The following is a 23,791-nucleotide window of genomic DNA, read 5'->3' on the forward strand; positions in this document are numbered from 1 at the left end:
GTTTTGAACATTACATAACCCAATAATTTACTAATGTATTTATTCAGAAATGAGTTTAAATGCAAAAAGAGTATCTCTTTCTTCTTTCTCTTTTGTACTATAGGTGCTTTACTTTTAATATGTTTGGTCATAAATTCAAAGCCTGGAATTGACTTGGCTTGTTAGGTTCCTGTAAACCAATTGTTCTTTGGGAGATTTTTCTGTTTTCCCATTGACAGTCCCATTAAAGGGCAGTAATGTTACATGGGGACCCCCTTTATACATAAGAATATTAAAATTTGGAATACTATTACAAAAGTATGACGGCCATCTGTAGGACCCCTGTTATTTTTGCTTATTTTTACAGTCATGAAAAATGAAATGATCCCAAAAACTAAGAAATTTCCAGGCATATGATGAAAAGTATTACTCCACCTTACTGTAACTTAGTCAAACATTCTTTTTTATCCATGCTTTCCACTTTATTTATAGTAACATACTTCTACAGCATGGGAGAACTTTTGTGTCATTAAGGTGTGGCAACCTATTCCGCTAGATAGTCTTTATTTTGTTTTTGCATTATTCAAGCAAGGATATGTTTGAATAGTGCGAAAACAGTTGCTATTGCCATTGTCACAGGAAATCAGAAATGTAGTTTTAGAATCTCATCCTTTTCCCTTCTAGAGGCCTCTGTCTGGAAGTAACAAGTGAAATGAGTTTGGGTAAGAGAAACGAAACTGTACTGAGGTGTAGTTATGAGAGTCCGTGGAAACAGACCATCCAGCTCAACTAGGCAGTGGAAACGAGGCATCTGAGTGTAACCAGTGCCTTTGGCCTGTATTTACCAATTTCTCTTATTGTGTTGAAAATACCCCCTCATTTAAGTTTTATATCCCAGTTTATGGGACATGCAACATGAAAAATAAAGTAATTCACGCATAAATGAAAATATGAAATATGTGTAATTAGAAATTTCATCATATTCATATGGCACAATAAAGTAAAAAAGAAAAATAATAACACTGTTAGCGTGATCTTTGTTTTGTTGTTATCTTTGTGTGTGTCTCTTGTTACCAGAACAGCTTAGCTTTGAGGTTCACTCACCCAAAATGAACAAGATGACGGCCAACTTGGCATACTTCGATCCATGTAATCTTGAGCGAGCAAGTTGAAAATTAAGCAATAGAACCTGAAGAAGAGGGTGTCAGCGTTATTTAACAGAACGAGAAGGGCCTTACCAGATATGCCTTACCCTTATAAGGGTTCTATTGCTGTTTGAACACTGATACATTTTCTTTCCTTTACTTTATAAATATAATATCCCAATCTTGCCATTGAAGAAGTAGACACAGTTATTTTGTCGACATGCTGTCACAAAAGTTAGTGTACATCAGAAAGAAAGACAAAACAGAGGATCATTTTGCCTGTTTATGTTTATTATTGTAGTTTCTAAACATAAAACACAAAACATTTATTTAATGTATTTTCCAAACAATCTACAGCTGCTGTGTTAGTAAATAATTCTAAGTGTCACTTTGACTAGGGTGGACAGATTTTCAAAACTCAAAACCGGGGCACATTGTTAATTGATGAATAAGACTAATTAAATCATTTAAACATAGGCTTTAGTGGTTAATTAAATCTTCTCACTCTTATTATTGCTTTTTTCCTTTTTTTACTCTTAAGCAGCTAGATAATTTCAGTACACTCCAGAGGGTAGAATGTGTATCTAATTAGTTTCTGTAGACACATTGTGTTATATACCTATTGCTACTTTTATTATTATTATTATTATTATTATTATTATTATTATTATTATTATTATTATTATAATAATAATAATAATAATAATAATAATAATAATAATAAATAATAATAATAATAATAATAATAATAATAATAATAATAAATCATTAAAAATACATTTACGTTTTGGCATTTTTCTTTCTTTTTTTGTACTCACTGCGTCAGGCTCTATTTTTGACAGTGTTAATACATTTGTACTGTTTGTATGTGCGGTTCCTCTAAAGTTATATTATACTTAAAGCCTACTAATAACAATCACCCCATGCCGGTTATAAAAATAATGTAAAGATTTGCACTGTATCTAAAAACAAAACAATGTTGAAGTTGTATTGGGTCAACATAGAAGTTTATACATACACAAGATAAAATGACTGGGTAGAAGCATTGCTAAACGTGTATAAATTGAGTGTGTTGCATACTCGTTCGAAAACGTATTACAAACAAAACGATACGTTTAGGCAAAAAAAGTGTTTAAAGCAACTGACTTCAGGGGGTACAAAAAGGATGTCTTTGGTTCAAGTCGTATTGGTCTAGTGAAGTTATTGAAAGAATGTGGGATGGTTCACAAATTTTAAAGTGACCCAACTTCCTTCGAGATTTTGGCAAGGGGGGAGAGGAATGCGGGAAGGCAAATTCCTTATACAAGGGGGACGATAACAGCTCAAGTTTTTCAGAATTGAGACTAAAAACCTGGTTTATCTATGATATAAAGGAATACCGAAAATAACTGTGATTATTTAAAAAATGGAAGGAGGCGGGAGCTCACGTTCGTGAAAGTGTAAGTACATGACACTGAGGCACTGTCATTGCTCCACCCCGATTCAAAACTTAAGTTTCTTCCTCAAACTCAAAAGGTTCTACCGAAAACATACAGAGGAGCTATATTGGAGAGATCGTAAGCCCCACAGAGATCCTTTGCTGTTTGTTTGTTTTTAAGTTTATAGTAGGCTATTTTATTTTTTCTTAAGACAAAAAGTAAAACATTCCTCAGCTGATATGATTCAAGAAACATAAAGAAACCAAAAAGTTAACTTTTTGCCGTTTTGTTTCAACAAATTTATAACCATGGGACACCTAACCTTTCGTGGAAAAACCGAACCAAAGATATTACTGGTCTGTCTCGTGTGTTGTCTCTTACAGGTAAGATATTTGCTTCCGCCACGACTCTTTCTGCTGACATTTGGCAAAATGCACCTGCTGCTGAGAAAACGTTCTGTCCTTGGTTAATGGACAGTAAACCTGTGTTCACCTGTGTCTTTGTATTCTGTTCGTTTGCGGGGTTTTTGTGTTGTTAAAATCAATATATCATGTTATTGAGAAGTCGACGAGGAAAGCAGATAGTAACTCTTTTGTTCAATGTATTTATATGTTTCAAGTTATTATATGCATAGGTAGCAGAAGCTTCTGCATCTGGTTAGTTCACGTATGTATTGCACGCCTGCTTGTGTGGTTCAGTAAAAAAAAAAAAAAAAATATTCTGAACCCAAGTCTTAACGTTTGAACAAGCGTCACACACATGGTGATTACAACACTTTACAGCAATAACCCAACAGACCAGGAAGAATGCTGTTTGCCGATTATACTGCATCCATGACGGGGCTTTCAACTTGGCAGTGCAGTTACACACAAGAGCATCAACCTTGTTTTATGGAGACACATGAGCAAATGTACAATGCTAGTCCATCAGCTTTTTTTGTTTTTGTTTTTTTTTTACAAAAAATGGAATATGTTATTCAAGTTTAAGTAGAAGCTGCTATTTAGTTTTTTGTTAAAACATTTAGCAATTTACTGTCAAACCCTTTTAATATAACTTCTAACTAAGCTTGGCTTTATCAGGAGTTATTCAATAATCTGAAGCAGTAGTGTTATGTATGCTATATTGTGCTACCGTATTTTTTATGTGAACATAGAGTATCAATGAAGCAACATTCTTACACAAACCTTCTAAACATGTGCTTTTTCCCCCCAGATACTAAGCTGGGTGGAAACAGGTTGTATGACACAACGTTAGTTTACCTACTGTAAACCTGGTTCTGTGAAAGAAGATGGCCACCAAAACATCATTATGGGATATACGCCTGCCTATTGGTAGGTGTCACTGAGCTCTTTCTATCAAAGCTCCTGATAGGCCCCCTCCTCTTGGTGACCCCCTCGGTCCCGCCTACCGAGGGCACATAACCGCCACGCAGGGGAGCCTCACTCTCTTTTCACGCCAAAATCGTGATGTCGCGGTTGGTGGCCATCTTCTCTTTCAGGAAACCAGGTTTACGGTAGGTAAACTAACGTTTCCTTTCAATTCGAAGATGGCCACCAAAACATCGTTATGGGAAAACGTGTACAAGAGCCATCGTGAGAGAGAAAAGAAAGGCAGCATATGAGGGACGCCTAGCCCTGCCTGACCAAGTTCAGCTCTGCGAGCATGCAACCTCAAGGACCCTAGTGCTAACAGAGGGCAGTTAGGGATCTATCACATTTAGGCGATATAACCTGGAAAAAGTATGCGGGTAGCCCAGCTAGCCTCATCACAAATCTAAGCCATGGAGGCACCTCGGAAGAAGGCCCATGACATAGCCACACCTCTTATGGAATGTGCGGCTACCCGCCCAGGCGGGGGTAAGTCAGCCTCTTATGGAATGTGCGGCTACCCGCCCAGGCGGGGGTAAGTCAGCACCATCATACACAGTCGAGACTGTGTCTGCAATCCAATGCAGCAGTCGCTGCTTCAAAAGGGGCTGTCCCAGGGTCTGTGTTCCATGGCAGATGAAGAGCTGATAAGACTGACGCAGCGTTCTCGCCCTATCCACATAACATCTCAATGCGCAAACGGTGGAGGATGAAAGGACTCCAGTTCCACAGACTGATTCATGTGGAAGGGTGTAACCACCTTGGGGAGAAAAGCAGGGTTTGCACGCAGTGACACTCTGCTACCATCATCCTAAATACGCATGCAGGAGGTGATAGCCAAGAGGAAGACTGTCTTCATGGACAGGTGCTTCAACTCAATGGAGTATATAGCCTCAAACGGCTGACCAGTGTCCGTTAGAGGGTCCAGAACCATAACTGGAGCCTGACCGGCTCCGGGTGCCAAAGTGTGCTTCTCATCTGGCTGAGGAGATCTTGGCGAAGCAGGATCTCCCAGGGCAGGCTGTTCAATAGCTGGCACAGGGTTGAGAATCAGATTCTCCTGAGCCACCTGTGGGCCACTAGGAGAACTGATGCCTTCTCTGACCAGACCTTTTCGAGAAAGGCCAGGAGCAATGGCAGAGGCAGGAACGCGTAAATGAGCGGTCTGGGCCATACATGGGCTAGGGCGTTGAAGGCAAGTGGACAGCCACAGAGGTGGAGGGAGTACCACAGGGGGCAGTGTGTTCACTCCGCCGAATCGAAGAGATCGACCTGCGCCTTCCCGAACCGTTCCCAAATGCGCGCCACCACCTCGGGACTAGGGGCTGTTTCAGCAGGGAGTTCAGGCTCTGCCTCGACTTCCATATCCGGATGGAAAGTGGATTCCCCCCACGAAGCGGCGATAGAGAGTGCATCCTCGTCTGAGCAAAGCGCCTGGTCGATCCGCTCGCCCTGCTCTCCCACTGAGAGGTCAGGGGGCAGTAAAGCAAATGTGATTGGCACAGGGAGTGAGGGGGGCGCCACGTGGGGGCCCACGGCCGGTACCATTGGGGCCTGTTTTCTCTTAAAAAGCTCCATGATCTGGCTGATCTGAGCTTTCATGTCCATAATATCCCGTGCCTGCCGGGATTTCTTCACCCTCTCCTCAGTGACCCCCTTTGTCCCGCCTACCGAGGGTACATAACCGTCATGCAGGGGACCCTCACTCTCTTTTCGCTTCTCAAGATTGGTATGGCAAGACGTCTCTGTGTAGGCGACGGGGAGCGGCTGTGGGTAGACACAGACGCCTGCACACAGGGAATCTCCCTGAAGGGGCTCTGTGACGGTGTCAGGAGGTGTGGCTGGGGGTGGAACACTGAGGAACGTCCCCCCATGCGACTCTCTCCTGGTGATTGGGGAGCACTTGCAGGGCTGAGGAGGCGTGCTTGGGGCCTAAGCACAGCGCACACATGCTGTGCCTGTCCTCCTGTGGGATATTAGGCCCACAGGCCTCACAGGCATGGAAGCCAGCCCTGCTCGTCATAGTACCGAATGCACCGAGCACTGTGTGCACCATGTGAATGAGCACTGTGTGCACCAAGCCCCGTACGCACCGCGTGCACTAAGCATAGGGCAATAGATACTGTGTACACCTAGTGCACCGAGGGCCACGTGTACCATGCAGCACTGGGTATAATGTGCACCACGTGCACCAAGCACCGGGTGCACCACTTGCACCGAGCACCGCGTGCACCAAGCACCGGGCTACCGCTTGCACCAAGTACCACGTGCTCTGCGTGCACCGAGTACCATGCAGCACCGACGCGCTAGCCTGTATCGGTACAGCGAGTCAATAAGTACCGTCAACACCATGGTACCGAAGTAGCAAGGGCTGAGTCTTACGCATCGCTGTATTAAAAAAACACCGGGGCTGCTATGCACGCTGCCTACTCTGACCGCGTGGTCACACACCTGAGCAACACTTATCGTACAACAGGGGGACAGGGACGAAGCGGTGGCGGGCAATTGACTTTCGCAATACAGTAATACAAAAACAGTAAAATATTACAGTAGAGATGGGGGAGAGCACACTGTCTGTTTGATTGTAAGACCTACACACGTGGTGAAGGCCAACACAGCCTGCGTACGTCTCAACTTGACAACGAGGGAGCCTTTTAATTCTGCTGTCTGGTTTTGCACTGCGTAAATGGGTATTCTTTTAATTCTGCTGTCTGGTTTTGCACTGTGTGAATGGCTTCTCTTTTAATTCTGCTACCTGGTTTTGCACTGTGTGAATGCCCTGGGCTATATTTGCTTGGCTTTAAAAACTCTGTGGCTAATCAGTCCACTGTTTTAAAGCAAAGGCATGCCCCTTCCCATGCACCATTTAAACAACAGAAAACCTGTCCTGTACTGCATATTCCTTGGTGGGTGATGATAGTATGCTTTTTTGTCAACCTGAGCATGTAATGTATTCTTAATGGATTCTTGTTATTGTTACTGGACCAGATGGCAAAGAATATAAAATCTTTTACAGAGATTATATAATTACTATATGGACATGTCACCGTGCATGCATGCCCAGAAAAATAGCTAAATATCTTCTTATATCCCAAATTCTCCAGAGCCTTTCTTTAGTTGCATGGCATGGTCCCAGAGATCAGGATTTTTCAGGCTTAAGAGAACATTACAGTTTGTGCTTTTCTGTTTCCTGTCGAGAAAATGTTTGTGCCTGAGTTAGTCATTTAGGGTCAATTGCAATGAACTCACAGTCTTGTACTAACCGGAGTTTATCTAGTTGTTAGTATGGAGGACAAGGCTAATAATAGTGCCGGTTACAATGAACTGAACTTCTGCAGACAGTCTACAGGTGGGTATTTTAAGAGGATCTTAATTGCAATGAGCACAATGTACCAGCCATCTACCCCCTACAGAGTTGTGTTGAACTGATATAAAGTTACTCCAGCAACTCTTTAGACTTTAGTTCAGTTCTACTGGTTACTCAATTAGATGCAATGAATATAACTATCTATAAAAAGTAAATGAGTGAAATATTATTATTTTGTAATTGTATCTTCAATTCAATGAATACATTAAATTGTAAATATTGCTGAAACCTTTATTGATGTATGTGAAATATTTCATTCCACATGAACTGATGAGATTTAATTTTACTCATTACTTCATTCCAGTAATTACTCATAAGAATTACACAATACTATAATCACCACTCCAGAAATAGTTGTATGGAGATGGAGTCCTTGTGGGTGTCATCCACAGCTGAGTGTAATCCTAGAAACATTCAACAAAATAAATTTTTTGCTCCATTGTGTAATTTAGAACACATTTAGTCGTCATTATGAAATTCAAACTCAAATTTTACGAAATTAATCAGGAATCAACATGTATTGCTTTGTGATACACCTAGGTAATATTTGATCCCCTATGTTGTGAATTCCATTAATGCACTGAGCAACTTCAGTGCTTCAATACTGCTGGATTAAAGAGCTTGCTGGAGTTATCGGCACCTTGTTATCTATCTCACTATTGCCAAGGTGTAAATGATCAATTACATGTAATTTCTTGCAAGGTCTTTACAGTATATATATTTTGTATAACTGTAAAGAAAACTTGTTATGTATATAGTGTAATTCAAGGGGTTATTTGCAACTGCATTTGCTGTGACCCACTGGTGTAATATAATCAGTTGGAGTGGGCAATTTTGCACAATTTGTAATTAATTTATTTTAATTAATTATTAGTAAGAATTCAGCGTATTAATTACAACAGATGTCATCTATATACTTTTTTCTAATTTTCATTTTAGAATGAATGTATTCAATTCTTCACTATTTGACACTATTTTGTATTAGTACACAATTTAGATTTGCTGAGGTTTATTAAAATACAATAAATATGGTCAGGACAACACTGATAATAGCTACAGATTAAAACATGGAATAATGAATTCTGCCCCCGTCCCTCACTCCCTCACTGACACTTTCTCAACAGGAAGGGAATGATCGGTTTAACCCGGAGGTCTGGGCTGTAGTTCAGGATTAGCTGCCCTGCAGTCTGCACCATGCACTTTTGCATTGCATAGGTATTTAGATAGTACCGAGTTTGGGATTAACTGGAGGTGATCCTCAGATAGTACTATACTGCCTAGTATGCTGCTTAGTCCCCCAGCCAGCTCTATACTAAATTCAAAAGTACATTGCAATTGACCCTTACATTTTTGTTAACATTAGCATTGTCCTTGTATAAAAAAAAAAAAAAAAGATTTTAAAAAGTACAGCTGTGTAGTGGAACGTTGCAGATAGTTTTCTTGTGGATTTAGATTTTGGCCTGTTCTGGTGTAATTTTTGTTTTGTTTATTTTTGTAGTATACTTATTCTAGCTTTTGTTTTACCGATAACAAAAAATAATAGAAACGCTTCATAAAATGAGCAGTTTTGTTTAAAAGTGGCTATGTTAGGATTGCACTGCTGTAATTACAGTTTAAGCCGAGGGTTAATATTTATTCTTACTTTTATTGCAGCTTATGTGTTCTTGTTTTTCATGTAAATGGGACTGCCACCTCCTTGCAAATGAGATACTGCTGTTAAAAAAATAAATACAGAAAACCACCTAGTTATGAGGTCTCTGACAGTGGTGTGTGTAAAATAATGACTTATCAGAAATGTTCTGAAGGTTTCGCTTTTCTTTTTTTAAAAACTTGGCTTTAGCAGATACCAAGATGAATTGTTGTTCAGTGATACATTTAATAATTTCTCGAAACATTAAACAGTCCTTTGAACTACATAGTACAGTACTATTATTTTCTTGTATAATAAGTCACATCCCCACTTATATGACAAAGCATTGTAGATGTTTAAACACCAACAGGGTCTATATAAACAGATTAAATTATTTATTTAGTTTTTTTTTTTAAGTTGACCTGTCAATAACATTTAGAAATACCAAAAAACAAATTAATAAATTCAGTAACCTTTCAGCTAAAAGTCTTTTTCTAAATGTAGCACTATGGGTGTTTAATAGCTATGGCTGCTCGATCAATAACATTGAATGTTGATATATTTCATTCAAGTCTTTTACCACATATTAGCATTCTATACATGTATCTACATTTTCTAGCTATTGATAAATGATATATCATTTAATATAGGGAACCTACAGTGCAGCTAAACATGTGTAGAACTGTACAACACTGTTCTGTGCATGGACTGTTGTGAATTACCTTTGGAAATGTGTCTATGTCACCACCAGGAAAGAACTAGATGTAAGTGGTCCAAACTGGTCCATGTTTATTAATCAAGGAGAAGGATTTGATTGACTTTGTTTATGACCACTAGAGTATTGTACATGTGCCAAAAGAGTAGTCTAGGATACAGAAATCAACACATCTACTGCATATGAACACGTTATTATTTGGGATTTATTTCAATGAGATTACATATATTTGAATGCTATTTTTTTCATTTTCCAGGAAATTTGAAGTTAATTGTTATTTTTTTAATAGAAAAAAAGAACAAGCAAATGAAATGACATGACCAGCAGTGGTACAGAAGAAAGTAAGTGGTTCCTGGGAAGGAGCGAGTGCTTCTTCGCTAAAGAATTTGAATGAAACTCTTGTTCTCTAAAGTTGCTTCTCAGTTTCCAGGGAGTGTTACTGCTTTTTCAAATCTTTCTATTAATGGTAATTGATCATTGTGAATAGTGTAATGACTACCCCCTATGGGGATATACACTGATGGGGGATGGGGGATGGGGTGTGGGGTGGGGGTGGGGGGGCAGATATAGGTCATTCTAAGGGCCTCATTTTATGAAAGGGCACTAAACATTATGGTGCACCATAATTGTAATTAGTTTGCATGTTCATGATTTCTGTATTTACTATTGCAATTGTATTCATTATCATGCAAAATAGTGGCATATTATGATGCACACTGATTTTATTGTGCCACACTATGGTAATCACAATGAATATTTGATTTGTATGGTAATGCATGATAATATATTTAAATGACGCAGCCCGCTCTGAATGATAAGATGATCTTTATTCACATCGTATTTACTAAAGGGCGATAATCTAAGTGTGCACCTTAACGTGAGTGATACTTAGTTTGTTTGGAAACAGGCTTTAACCACTGATAGGCACACTATTTAAACCTATTTCTCTGGACTGAAATCTCTCTGACATCTTCATATAGAGCTGTGAAAATTACCTGTAAATAACAGGTTATATATATTAAGTGTGAATGAATGTTATAATTTCTTAGATTTTATTTTATAGTTCATTACATTGGTACAAATAATAGAGTGGTTAAATAAAACACTGGACTAAACAAGGTATTATAATTTAAAACAACCTCCTCCACTAAAATTTCTAACTCCTCTGCTTGCAGTTTTTAGTTTGTGTTGTCTCTGCCTGTCCCCGGCGAAGGGCTGCGTCTGATCGCTCATTATCGTGCACACTAAGTTACCGCTCACAGTACATGTAGTGTGCACGGTATGGTATGTAAATTAGCCAAGTAGTGTGCACATAAATGAATGCGTTCTCTGTTAGTAAATGGGGCAGTACATTTAGATTTAAGGTGGACGTTAGGACCACTACTTAATGTGCATGTTACAGCTACATTTAGTGCCCTAAATCTGAAACCCCTTGCTGGTGATGAAACATGAAGAATTGTTATTTTAAAATAGCAAAAAAAAGAAACAGTAAAGGGACTGTTTATAACATGCAGGTAGCTCCAGCGACATTGAGATAATAATAAAAAAATAAACAAGTAAACCATGTCAAACAAACAAAGAAGTGCAGCACTCTCACACTGCAAGTTTATAAATACTTCATCTGTGGTCAGGGGGTTCTAATGTAGAATACAGAGTACTTTTTATAATATCACATTTCACTGCAAAATTAGCACATCAGAAGCCACACTGTCATCCTATGCAACTATTTTTTGATAAACCTTATATTATGTATAGCCATTGACATATTTCCTCTAATAATATTTCTACTGATTACATAATCCATTTTTTGTTGAGCATGATTTATGATTACATTGGAAGGTGAATGAAAATTCTTGTCCAGCATCACTTGCCGTACAGAGTTCATTTAAGAATAGAAGGGAGTTTGACTTCACATGAGTGTAACACTGTCCCCATGCAACACTGCCTCTAGAGGAATTAAGAAATTCATCACATACTGCAGAACAAAGGTGGCACTTCTTACATGCACTAGGATGTTGCAGTGGGACAGGGAATGTGCACACTCTGGTGTACAAGCTAAACATTGAAGTTAGATCTTTATTGAGACCACAGGGACACTTTAAACTTGTATGATGAGGCAGAAAAGTATACAGTATAGAGAGCAATTCTTAACTAGAAGAAAATCAGTTAACATCATCATTATTATTATTATTATTATTATTATTATTATTATTATTATTATTATTATTATTATTATTATTATTATTATTATTAGTCTTTAATATATTCATTTGATTTCAGTCGGTGAGGAAACAGTGACCTAGCTTTTGTTTCCATGTAGTTTTACATAACTAAGTAGTGTCTTTCGTAGTACTTCACCGAGGTGGAAGCACAATTGACTTCAGAGTTCGAAGAACCTCTACTGCCCTTCCCAATTGGGTAAGAATAACAATGACAATTATCTTCGAAGAAAACAATACAATAGTTTCTCTCCAGGAAAGGGACAGGCAAACTGCCAATAAGTATCAGATTTCTCAGCCTTACACATCGTACAGTCATTTACTTCTAGAAGAAATCTGCACACCTAACAGTAAAAAAAAAAAAAAAAAAAAAAAAAAACATTTACCAGTCCGTAAAACCCAGAAGAAATGTTATCCCTCCCCCCAGTAGTTATTGACAGAGGTATCTTGAATAAGCAGACACTTGGCAGGTTTCACTGTATTATAAACATGGCCTGTAATGACTGGACCCCACATATTTAAATTATACTGAATGCACATTCTTTAAAAAGGGATTGACACAAATAGGATTGACATCTAAGTAGCTTATGAACAAGTTAAATACTGGGAAATGCCAACAGTGTGTCTTTGATATTTAATGGCCCCATAGTTCCAGAATATTAATACAACTGGGTTAAAATGAAGAAATAAATCATTGTACTTTGAGGGTGGTTGGTATTGAAGCTACATCTATTTACTATATACACTACAAGTGTTTCAGGTTAAACATGTTAACAGTTTTCTTAATGCTCTGTCTAGGTGGACTAACAATATTGTTTGGAAACACTGGTGAAAAACAGAACTGCCAGCATCTAAACATACACTCTGTATACACATACTGGTATTGGAAATTTCTTCTTTTAAGTTCTCTCTCTCTCTCTCTCTCTCTCTCTTTCTCTCTCTTTCTCTCTCTCTCTCTCTCGCATTAGTATCTCGATGGCAGTGTTGGCCAGCCAAAAGTGAAAGCTGGAGCTGCTGCTGTTTGGAAAGACTACTTCAGGTCTTATTGAAAGGGGAAATGTCCAGCTACAACAAAGCTGCTTACACAAAACAGTATTAAAAGTTGTTGACCTTAACCAATACTTTTAAGTGCAGTGCAGAAACCTCGGCCCAAGGACAAAATTGAAAATTGAGCAAAGATAAACTTAGGACAGAGGGAAGAAGACACTTCTTCCCACAAAGAGTGGTGAAAGTGTGGAATCGGTTACCTGGTCATGTTGTTGAGGCAGAATCACTCAATTAGGTTTTAATATCAATTAACTACTAAGAATGGACAAGCTTAGATGGGCCAAATGGCCTCCTCTCATTCTTAAATTTTCTTTTGTTCTGATGTTCTTAGCCAGACCAGTGGTTGGCTTTCTGTGTTGTCTCACCTAAACTAAAGTGAAAGCCACATCTTTGGACTTGTTTTCTAACAGTATTTCTAACAAATAAAATAACAACGGCCATGGGAATTGTTCAGGAATTATGATGATCTGCTTTTGAAATATAAATAACCAAATTAAAAACGTATAAGTAAAGCTGTATTTTTTTCAAGGTTATCATGGATTTCATGATTTCCGTGAAATTTTCCCATTTGCAATATGTAGCTCCCAGTGAAAAGTCCCATTTCTGAAAGAATAGTGTAAATATACATGTTTTTATCACTTAAAAATAAATACAGCAAACATTTGCCTTATCGACGCATGCCTCATCCGTTAGACTGCATTTACGAACCTGGCAGCTGTTGTAGTTTGCTTCCAATGTGATTGAACACAGGTTTTTTTTTCAAATGTCTTCAATGAGAAAGACACCAGCTGCATCAAAGATGGAAATATTTCTGCTAAAGATCGCTCTTCCAGTACAAGAAGGGGACATTTCATTTTACAGCTGTTCAGGTTTGTATTTTGTTTGATATTCACTGATGGTGAAAATAGAATGTCTTTAAAAGGTGGACATGAAAAACTAAATAGTTTAGCATTTTCGGTTTTTCAGGTAAGCATTTAAATATATGTGTCGTATAATAACACCAGAGAAAATGATCAATTTTGAATGTGACAACAAAATTATTATTTTTTCGCTTTAATGCATAGTATGATTAATTGAAATATCTTGAAATACCTGTTTTTGGACTGTGAAATACCATTAAATAATTTTTACAGTGAGAAAAGCACCATGTAGAAGCTAAAATTGAAATGGGATGACACTATGGCAGTGTTTACTTGCTCAAGTCATGACGGTTTTCCTCACAACGTGTGTGCCGTACTTTTCAGGAAATGCGTTGCTAGGCAGTTCTGATTTAGAAAAAAAAAAGTCGGCCGTACCCAATAGATTACTCAATTCATAGTAATTTAGGGGAGGGGCTATTTAAATAGCCATGTCTGCTTACTAAGTAGTAAAAGAACGACTCTGAATATCGTGAGGAGAGCTTCATGCGTTGCCATGAAGATAAAAACATTTAGCAAGAAAAATGAATTCACGTGTTGCCACGCACATTCTGAATTATGCCGCGCATTAGCTACTTGTTGTCTGGTTACCTCAGCAATACACACACAAACACTAGAACCGCCTTTTGCAATACATGGTTTTATTTTTAATATAACCTACAGCCACAGCGCTTAAGCAGAAACATTTCGATCAGAAAGCTGCAATGCTACAGGCTGCAGTTTTGCATGTACTTAAACCTGTTTACGCACTAGTTCTCTTGAAATGTTTATTTTATTATAGTTTTTCATTTTTTTAAGTAGTGCTTTATATGTGGTAAGTTAGAAAATGAACCCTTTTATGTTTCATTGTTCATTTAAATACAGCGTTTCGGCTGTGCAGATGTTTGATATGATGTGCTTGAATAAAACTTGAGTTGTATCCGATAGTTTGTCTTTCATTTTAATATTGATGATGTTTAAAATGTACCATGATAATGACTGCTGTCTGCAGTTGTAGGTATGACTATAACCGCAGCGGTTCTAGTGCTAAAGTAGTCCATAAATGCACATTTTGTGTGTGTGTGTGTGTTTTGTACAGCCTTTCTGCTGGAGATTACGTGAGATTAAGTCAGAAGAACTGGATTTTAACTGCTGAAATCTCATGCGCCATAAGCATGATTTCTGCTCAGGTTTACATGGGTTTTTACAGCTGTTTTTGTCGTGAGAAATTAATAACGTTCCTGCTATGCTCCGAAAAAATAATAACCAACAGGATGAAATTCATTCCCTTCCTCCTTGCTGCTAAGCATCATGAATATTATAAATGTGACACGTGAGTTTTTTCACATGATACACGGCCATGCCTGTACGCTATAGTAAACTGCATGTTTTTTGTGTACATTTCACAATAGCTAGGAGGTATTTCCAATAGTTACCAGACAGTCAGGTCATGCTTAATTTGTTTGGTTCCCTTTAGAATTGGTAGGATGGTTTGTGGATCTACAAACAACCAACTATCGCTATATATTGCAACTGAAACTACACAGTTACAGTGCTATATATAGGTCATGTCACCCTTGAAACTTATTAGCAGCAACTTCACTGTAATTGTCAATCTCCCACTGACAAAAGATTTTAAACATTTAAACCACAGCAGGTTCTATACATACAGATTGTCTACTTTTCATTTCAGCTTTTCATTTGTTTTTTATTTACATTTAATAACTTATAATATGTTTATAAGCGTCTACCTGTAATCAAGTTCAGCGTCCTTTTGTACGACCTACCCGATTCTCTCTGTTCACTGTCCGAACACGCTGAGAAATACACTTTTAACTTGGTTAGAGGTACAGTAGCCACCGAACACTTATAAACACACGTTAGATAAATCCAAAAATATTAAACACTTTCAAACAGTGCAGCATGACTTGAATTCAGATGCTGTGTCACGTGTAATGAGTGTGTCATTGAAAAGGTTCTGAAAGAATCATACATTGGAAAAAGGAAGTTAACATATATTTAAACAGTGCAGGCAGTGAGACAAAGAGCTTCTTTATTTGGTATGTAGTTGTCATCAAATACCTTGCTGTAGTGTGGTTCTGTGATTTTCAATCCTGTTTCTATAACTATCATCTCCAACTGTATTATAATTATGCAGTACATCGTTGACCTCAGAGATCTTACAGCGCATTTATTAATATTAAGTTAGGTTTTCGACATTTTTCAAGTGTATAGTGTAGAAAACTAGCTTTTTATTTTTTATTTTGTGATATACCATTGTATTTCTCTTTGAAAATATGCCTTATGACTGTCCTTGCTCTAAAATGAGGCCTCAGGCTGAATTTGTATTTAAATTAATGGTAATCCTCTAAACTATTATTTTAAGAAAGAAAGAGAAATGACCATGCTAACCAATAACATGTTTTTTCAATGTGAGAAATGTCGATCAATCTGTTTATTTTAGTATTACTACATGACATGCTTCTTTAGTTTAAAAAACACCACTAAATATTATCAACGTACATATACTGTGTTCGTTTGAACTCCTATATATTTGAAAATGTTAGTAGTTTGACAATTTGTCTAACCACATGTTTGTGTGTCCTGCTATGAAATAGGCGATAGGCAAATCAAACCAAAAAAATGGATGATGCTGTTTGAGTTAATGCTGCATTAATTTCTTACACAAAAGATGTACAGTTCCTAATCTGATGTAAATGAGTGTCTGTCATTTTCCAGCAGTCAATAGCTTTATTGTCTGCAGATTATTATCGGTAGCTGTTGAATGCTTAGCAGCAAGGAGGAAGGGAATGAATTTCATCCTGTTGGTTTTTATTTTTTCGGAGCATAACAGGAACGTTATTAACGAGTCCATAAAATTAAGGGAAATGGAGATTTTTTTTTTTTTTTTTTAATTTAGAACATTAATTAAAAAGAGTAGAGCCGAGTTATGATTTGATTTATAATAAACTGGTTTTTGTTTAACAGGATCGTAGATTACGGTATCACGCAATCTTATTCCGGGTACAGAGCGCTCTGATAAACAGATCAATGTCATTTGAGTGCTGTTAGTAATGTCAAGGATGGCATTGTTGTCTCATGGGTAGAGCAGGGGAACGGATGCCAATAGATCCTGGTTACCAATCTGAGCTTGGCAGCAGATGTGCTGTGGCTTCCTGGACTTCAGTCTCAGCCAACGCTAACACTGAGGACAAAAATACCCCTGACTCAAAAGTAAGATTGTATTGAGCACTGGGAAATGTCTGTATGGGTGTCTTGGTAATAGTGCTTAGCATTTTGTGACCCCAACATTGATGAGTATATGAAGAAGCAAGCCACTGGTGGATTTCATTCTTTCTTTCTTTCTTTCTTTTGCTCTTCCTTATTCACGTTCTGGTATAAAAAAAGTAATGTTCCATGTGTTTAAAGAAGATTATTCTGATTTCTCATAAGACGACCTACAGTAGGTGGAGACACAATATTGTCATAGTGCTAAATGCTCTGTGTAAGTGCTAGTTTCCTTGTTATGCACAACGTAATTGATTTTAAGCTACCAGCTCAATGAATTAATTCACAAACCCTAAATATATTCTGCATGTAGAACAGTTTCTAGCTGGTATCTTGTTGCCATTTTAATCATACAAGTTCAGAAGCATCGAACCCGAACCCCATTGAGTTTGGTATGTAAAATAACTTTAGAATTGATTTGGATCCTCCTAGATTGTCGCAGATTAAGGAGATAGTTACTAGTTTTGTAACATAGACATTTTTATTCTCCCATTTAGGAAAAAAAACAAAAAAACAAAAAAAACATTTACCAACATGTGCCCAGATCTTTTGGCTCTGGAGGTTTCAGAAGTACCTTCAAAAGCAATAGTCTGTAGGAAGCTCAGATCAGCAATTCTGCACGTGGGATACCCATCTTTAGACAGTATTAATAGTTTTATAGACAAATTACAAATTCCTGTTCCGTAAACCAAACAGGCATGCTTGTGTTTGGCAACAGCATTACATCTTTTGGAAACAATCGCTAAACGTGAAGCGATATTATCACTATATTTTATAAAACCTTGCAGCTACATGGTATAACGAAGACAAGTTACAACTTGGCAAAATCTTTCAATTTGAGTAATATCTGCTGCAATCAACAGTAATTGGACCACATAAACACACATGTCATGCTTCAGAGAGTTCTTCTTTTGGCAGGTAGTGAAGGTACAGTTATAAGCAATAAGAGGTCGGCTAATAGAGTGTTAGCAGAAGCTGGGAAGAGGTGGTTTCCTTAGCAACCATTAGCAGCACTCGGTCAGGGTCAGTTCAAATGTTTGCAGAGTTGAACAATTTGGTGGCGATATGCCATTTAAAGTCTGGCGGTTTCAAAAGGTTAGGGGTTAGCTTGGCATTTACCAAATATGTCTGACAGCGGCGCCGTACGGTGATGTTATGATAAATTTCAATCCCTACCAAATTCCGCATCCCCCATAAAAGTATATTAACAAACATTATTAAAGCCAGATTCGCTCATGACTAAAAATCACCACATAAATACAAAACATATTTGGCAACTATTAAAAAAAAAAAAAAAAAAAATGGATGCTTTGAACAGTGCATTTGAAGCTGCAGTTAAAACGCTATTGCACAGATTTTTTTAACAAACAAAAACAAGCACAAGGGCCATAATAAAAAATATATATATATATATATATATATATATATATATATATATATTATATATATATATATATATTTATATATATATATATGTTATCCAAAACACAATCTACAACACTCCTTTATAACACCTTCAGAAGACAATTAGAGAATTTAATTTAATTTAGAAATAATTTGGAACAAAAACCTGAACACCCTGCAGCTCTGATAGACCTGCCTGTACACAGTTCAGAAGTGCATGGTCCTCCAATGCTGTAAGTTCTGAAATGGCTGCACGGCGGGCTTGCAGAGTGAAAAAAAGCCGATGGCTGACAGCACTCGTTTCGGAGGATGCAAGTGCTCGTCCTCGTTTCTCCTGAGTTAGTTCAGGGTTTACAGCGGTGAGCCAGGCTGAATAATAACTGGACATTCCAATATTGAAAGAAAATTGGGAATTAATGAAAAAAAATGTTAAATAATAATAATAATAATAATAATAATAATAATAATAATAATAATAATAATAATAATAATAATAAACCCTGCTCTATTATGGCTCTCCAGGACCAGGGTGCCCACTCCTGCAGTATATGGTTTAATGCCAATTTTATATATATACACACACACACACACACACACACAGTGCCGAGAACACATTTGTGAACCCCTTAGGATGTTCACATATTTCACATATTTTAAACCTAAAATAAAAAATCCTAATAATAGATACAAATAAATGATTAAACAAATGACACAAAAACATGATACTTTTTCAACATTTATTCGTCCACAAATGATTCAACGTTCAATATCCATGTGTGTACAAGTATGTGAACCTTTAGATTCAGTAACTGGTGGCACCCCCTTGAGCAGCAAAGACTTCAACTAAGCGTTTTCTGTAACTGTTGGTCAGTCTCTCACATCGGTTTTGAGGAATTTTGGCCCATTCCTCCTTACAGAACTGCTTCAACTCGGTGACATTTGAAGGCTTCCTTGCATGGACGTCTCGCTTCAGGTCCTGCCACAACATTTCGATGGGGTTTAAGTCCGAACTTTGACTAGGCCATTCTAAAATGCAGAATTTCTTCTTCTGCAGCCATTCTTTTGTAGATCTGATTGTATGTTTAGGATCATTGTCTTGCAGCATGACCCTCTTTCAGTTCAGCTTCAGCTCACGGACGGATGGCCTGACATTCTCTTCTAGAATCTTGTGATACAATGTAGAATTCATAGTTGTGTCAATGATGCCAAGCAATCCAGGTCCTGAAGCAGCAAAGCAGCCCCAAAACCATCACACTCCCACCTCCATGCTTGACGGTTGGGATGAGGTTCTTATGTTCGAACGCAGTGTTTGGTTTTCGCCAAACATAGCTTTTCAAATTGAGGCTAAATGTTCTACTTTTGACTCCTGTCCAGAGAACATTATTCCAGAAGTGGACCACCTATGTGTCTTTGGTGAACGGGCAGCAAATGTTTTTTTTTACAGAGCAGTGGTTTCCGCCAGGTTATCCTTCAATGAACACCATTCTTTGTTCAGTCTTTTTCTGACAGTTGAGTCATGAACACTCACATTAGCCAAGGCGAGAGTGGCCTGCAGATCCTTGGATGTTACTCTGGGGTTCTTTATGGCTACCTTGATGATTTTCCGGTTTGTTTTTGGAGAGATTTTGGAAGGACGATTGCTCCTGGGTAGAGTGACTATTGTCCTGAACTTTCCCATCTGTCTGACAGTGCCCAAATCCTTTGAAATGGTTTTGTAACCATTTCTAGACTGATAAGCACCAATAACTGTTTTTCTGAGGTCCTCAGGGATTTATTTTGATCGTGGTATGACGTGTTTACACACCTGTATGGTGAAGACCAAACTCACAAGTTTCTGATCTTTATATAGGGTGGGATCTCTCAAACTCACCCCTGAAGATGTACCTAATTATTTAAACACCTGCTTCTAATTATCCCCTTAATTGAGCTAATAAAACCAGATGTTCACTTATTTTTTCACATACCCTGAATCTTAAAATACTCATTGTTTGTCTAATTCATACATCATTTTGTTTCAAAAGACATGGAATTATTTAATATAAAACTTATTGGATATTTAAGAAAAGACTGGTTTTGATTCAAGAAGGCTATCATGGTAAAACTATGGAATTTCTATAATTATCATTGGGGTTGTGTATATATATATATATATATATACACACACACACCCACACAATGCCTATAGAATGTCTACACCCCTTTCAAAATGTTCACCTTTTGTTGCCTTATAGCCTGGCAGTAGGGTTTTTTTTTTTTTCATTAATCTACACATCCTACCCAAAATGAAAAAAATATTCTACAAATTTTAAATAAAACTGAAATAGCTTGGTTGGATAAGTGTCCACCCTCCTTGTAATAGCAATCCTAAATTAGCTCAGGTGTAACCAATCGCCTTCAAAATCACACACCAAGTGAAGTGGCCTCTACTTGTGTTAAATTGTAGTGATTCACATGATTTTAGGATAAATTCAGCAGTTTCTGTAGGTTTCCTCTGCTGGGTAGTGCATTTCAAAGCAAAGATTCAACCATGAGCACCAAGGTGCTTTCAAAAGAACTCTGGGACAAAGTTATTGAAATATATACAGTGGCTTGCAAAAGTATTCAGACCCCTGACCAATTCTCTCATATTACTGAATTACAAATGGTACATTGAAATTTCGTTCTGTTCGATATTTTATTTTAAAATACTTAAACTCAAAATCAATTATTATAAGGTGACATTGGTTTTACGTTGGGAAATATTTTTAAGAAAAATAAAAAACTGAAATATCTTGCTTGCATAAGAATTCAACCCCCACACATTAATATTTGGTAGAGCCACCTTTCGCTGCAATAACAGCTTTAAGTCTTTTGGGGTAAGTATGTACCAGCTTTGCACACAGTGTCGGAGTGATTTTGGTCCATTCTTCTTGGCAGATTTGCTCCAGGTTGTTCAGGTTGGTTGGACAACGATCATTGCCCTGCTGAAAGGTGAATTTCCTCCCAAGCTTCAGTTTTTTAGCGGACTGAAGCAAATTCTCTTGCAGTATTTTCCTGTATTTTGCTCCATCCATTCTTCCTACAATTGTAACAAGATGCCCAGTCCCTGCTGATGAGAAGCAATCCCACAGCATAATGCTGCCACCACCGTACTTCACTGTAGGGATGGTGTGTCTTGAGGCATGGGCAGTGTTAGGTTTGCACCACACATAGCGCTTTGAGTTTTGGCCAAAAAGCTCTATCTTGGTCTCATCTGACCACAAAACTTTTTCCCACATCGCAGCTGGGTCACTCTCATGCTTTCTGGCAAACTCCAGACGTACTTTCAGATGGTACTTTTTGAGTAACGGCTTCTTTCTTGCCATCCTCCCATACAGGCCAGTGTTATGCAGAGCTCTTGATATGGTTGGCTGGTGCACCATACTCCACTCCCAGCCACTGAACTATGTACCTCCTTCAGTGATTGTTGGCCTCTCTGTGGCTTCTCTCACAAGTCTCCTTCTTGTTTGAGCACTGAGTTTTGAGGGACGGCCTTTTCTTGGCAGTGCCTGGGTGGCGTGATGCAGCTTCCACTTCCTGATTATTGATCCAACTGTGCTCACTGGGATATCCAAACACTTGGATATTATTTTGTACCCTTTGCCTAATCTATGCATTTGTATTACTTTATCTCTAACTTCTGTAGAATGCTCTTTGGTCTTCATTTTCCTTCAGATTCACAGCCTTACCAATGATCCTTCAACAGTGGGGTTTTATCCAGAAAATGTGACAGAAACTTTAATGGTTCACAGGTGGAGGCCAATGGTAAGGTAATTATGTCCTCGTTAGGGCAATTTCTTTCATCGGTGCAAACTGGGAGCTTCCACAGCACAGAGGTTGAATACTTATGCAAACAAGATATTTCAGTTTTTTATTTTTCTTAAAAATATCTCCCAACATAAAACCAATGTCACCTTACAATAATTGATTCTGAGTTTCAGTGTTTAAAAATAAAATATCAAACAGAACGAAATTTCAATGTACCATTTGTAATTCAGTAATATGAGAGAATTGGTCAGGGGTCTGAATACTTTTGCAAGCCACTGTGTGTGTGTATATGTGTGTGTGTGTGTGTGTGTGTATATATATATATATATATATATATATATATATATATATATATATATAGTATATATTATAGTATAGTATTTATATATATAAATTTACATAAATAAACCATATTTTACGTTTTTCTTATTTACTGTAAATGTTATTATATTTATTGTGTAGGTTACTCTAAAGGTATTTAATCACACATGTTGACTTGGATTTTGACCTTAAAGCAGTTACCTAAATTGCCTCACTGATATAAGACAAAGCAACAACAATTACAAGTCTGAAATGTTAAAAAAAAAATGCTAAGTACTGCAAAAGATTAGCAGTTATATCAATTTTTTTTATTATCATAAACTGATTTCTGAAAATGAAACATTATTTAAGTAGTATTCAACCTTACCTATAACAAAACAACATTAAATTTGAACAAAACACAAATGGAAACTTGGAAAGGTGTACTGTCAAACTCAACAGAGCCTGTTTTAATGTATTCTTGATAAGGCTTTAAAGAGAGTGTCAGTCGTGAGAACATTTGTGTGGGATGATAATAATATAAATACATGTGGGTATAGTTGCATTGAACCGGCTTTTCTGGTGTGTGTACATTTATTCAATAGAGTTTGAAATAGTACTGCAGTGTATTTATTATGTTGAAACCCCAGCAGAGCTGTTAACAGGGCGCAGCATTGTTGGGACACAATGGATTTGATGCAAAGAGTCCATGTGAACAGTGCAATTCTGCAAAAGGCACCAATTCACACCATTTGTATCTTCGCCTGTGCCACTGCTGCCTCATGGTACAGAACCATTGCAGATCATTTGGTAAGGGACACCAGTGAGATGCTAGTGGTAGGTGTGGTATAGGAAGAAGCTTACACAAAAACACTGATTTTAAATCTTATTCCCAAGGGGTTGGGGGGTTGGGTGGGCGGGTGCTATTGAAATATTAGTACACATTTGTTGGATTTCTTCCTGCCACTGAATATCACTCAGTTACAAATTGGCTGTGTTGCCTGATAAGGAGTTTCTACAGAAAACTGACTGACTTTTCTACAGCAGCTGACTGCACACTTCTGCAATGCGTTTTAAAATGGAATAACACGGGTCAAAACCTTTATTGGAATTCAAAAGTTTATTGAAACATTCTTCATATACATTCAATAGACTGTTTTAACTACATGCATAAAAAAATATAGATGCAAGACCTACGTTAATAATTTGAAGCACATAAATATGAGTGCA

At 37.6% G+C, this 23,791-nt stretch overlaps 1 protein-coding gene across 3 annotated transcripts in view; it reads left to right on the plus strand.

Annotated features, from left to right (window-relative positions):
* Positions 1-2,573: 2,573 nt before the first annotated feature.
* The window catches only part of LOC121329941 (receptor-type tyrosine-protein phosphatase eta-like), a 61,909-nt gene continuing 40,691 nt past the window's right edge, over positions 2,574-23,791 (plus strand). For 2 of the 3 annotated variants that reach the window (XM_041276038.1, XM_041276039.1), the window contains exon 1: positions 2,574-2,925. In XM_041276038.1, the coding sequence (XP_041131972.1) occupies positions 2,851-2,925 (75 nt within the window). In that variant the 5' untranslated portion in view covers positions 2,574-2,850. The remainder of the gene's footprint in view (positions 2,926-23,791) is intronic. The other variant, XM_041276040.1, reaches the window with a different exon arrangement.

The sequence above is a fragment of the Polyodon spathula genome, chromosome 17 (genome assembly GCF_017654505.1).
Source record: "Polyodon spathula isolate WHYD16114869_AA chromosome 17, ASM1765450v1, whole genome shotgun sequence".
Classification (NCBI taxonomy): Eukaryota; Metazoa; Chordata; class Actinopteri; order Acipenseriformes; family Polyodontidae; genus Polyodon; species Polyodon spathula.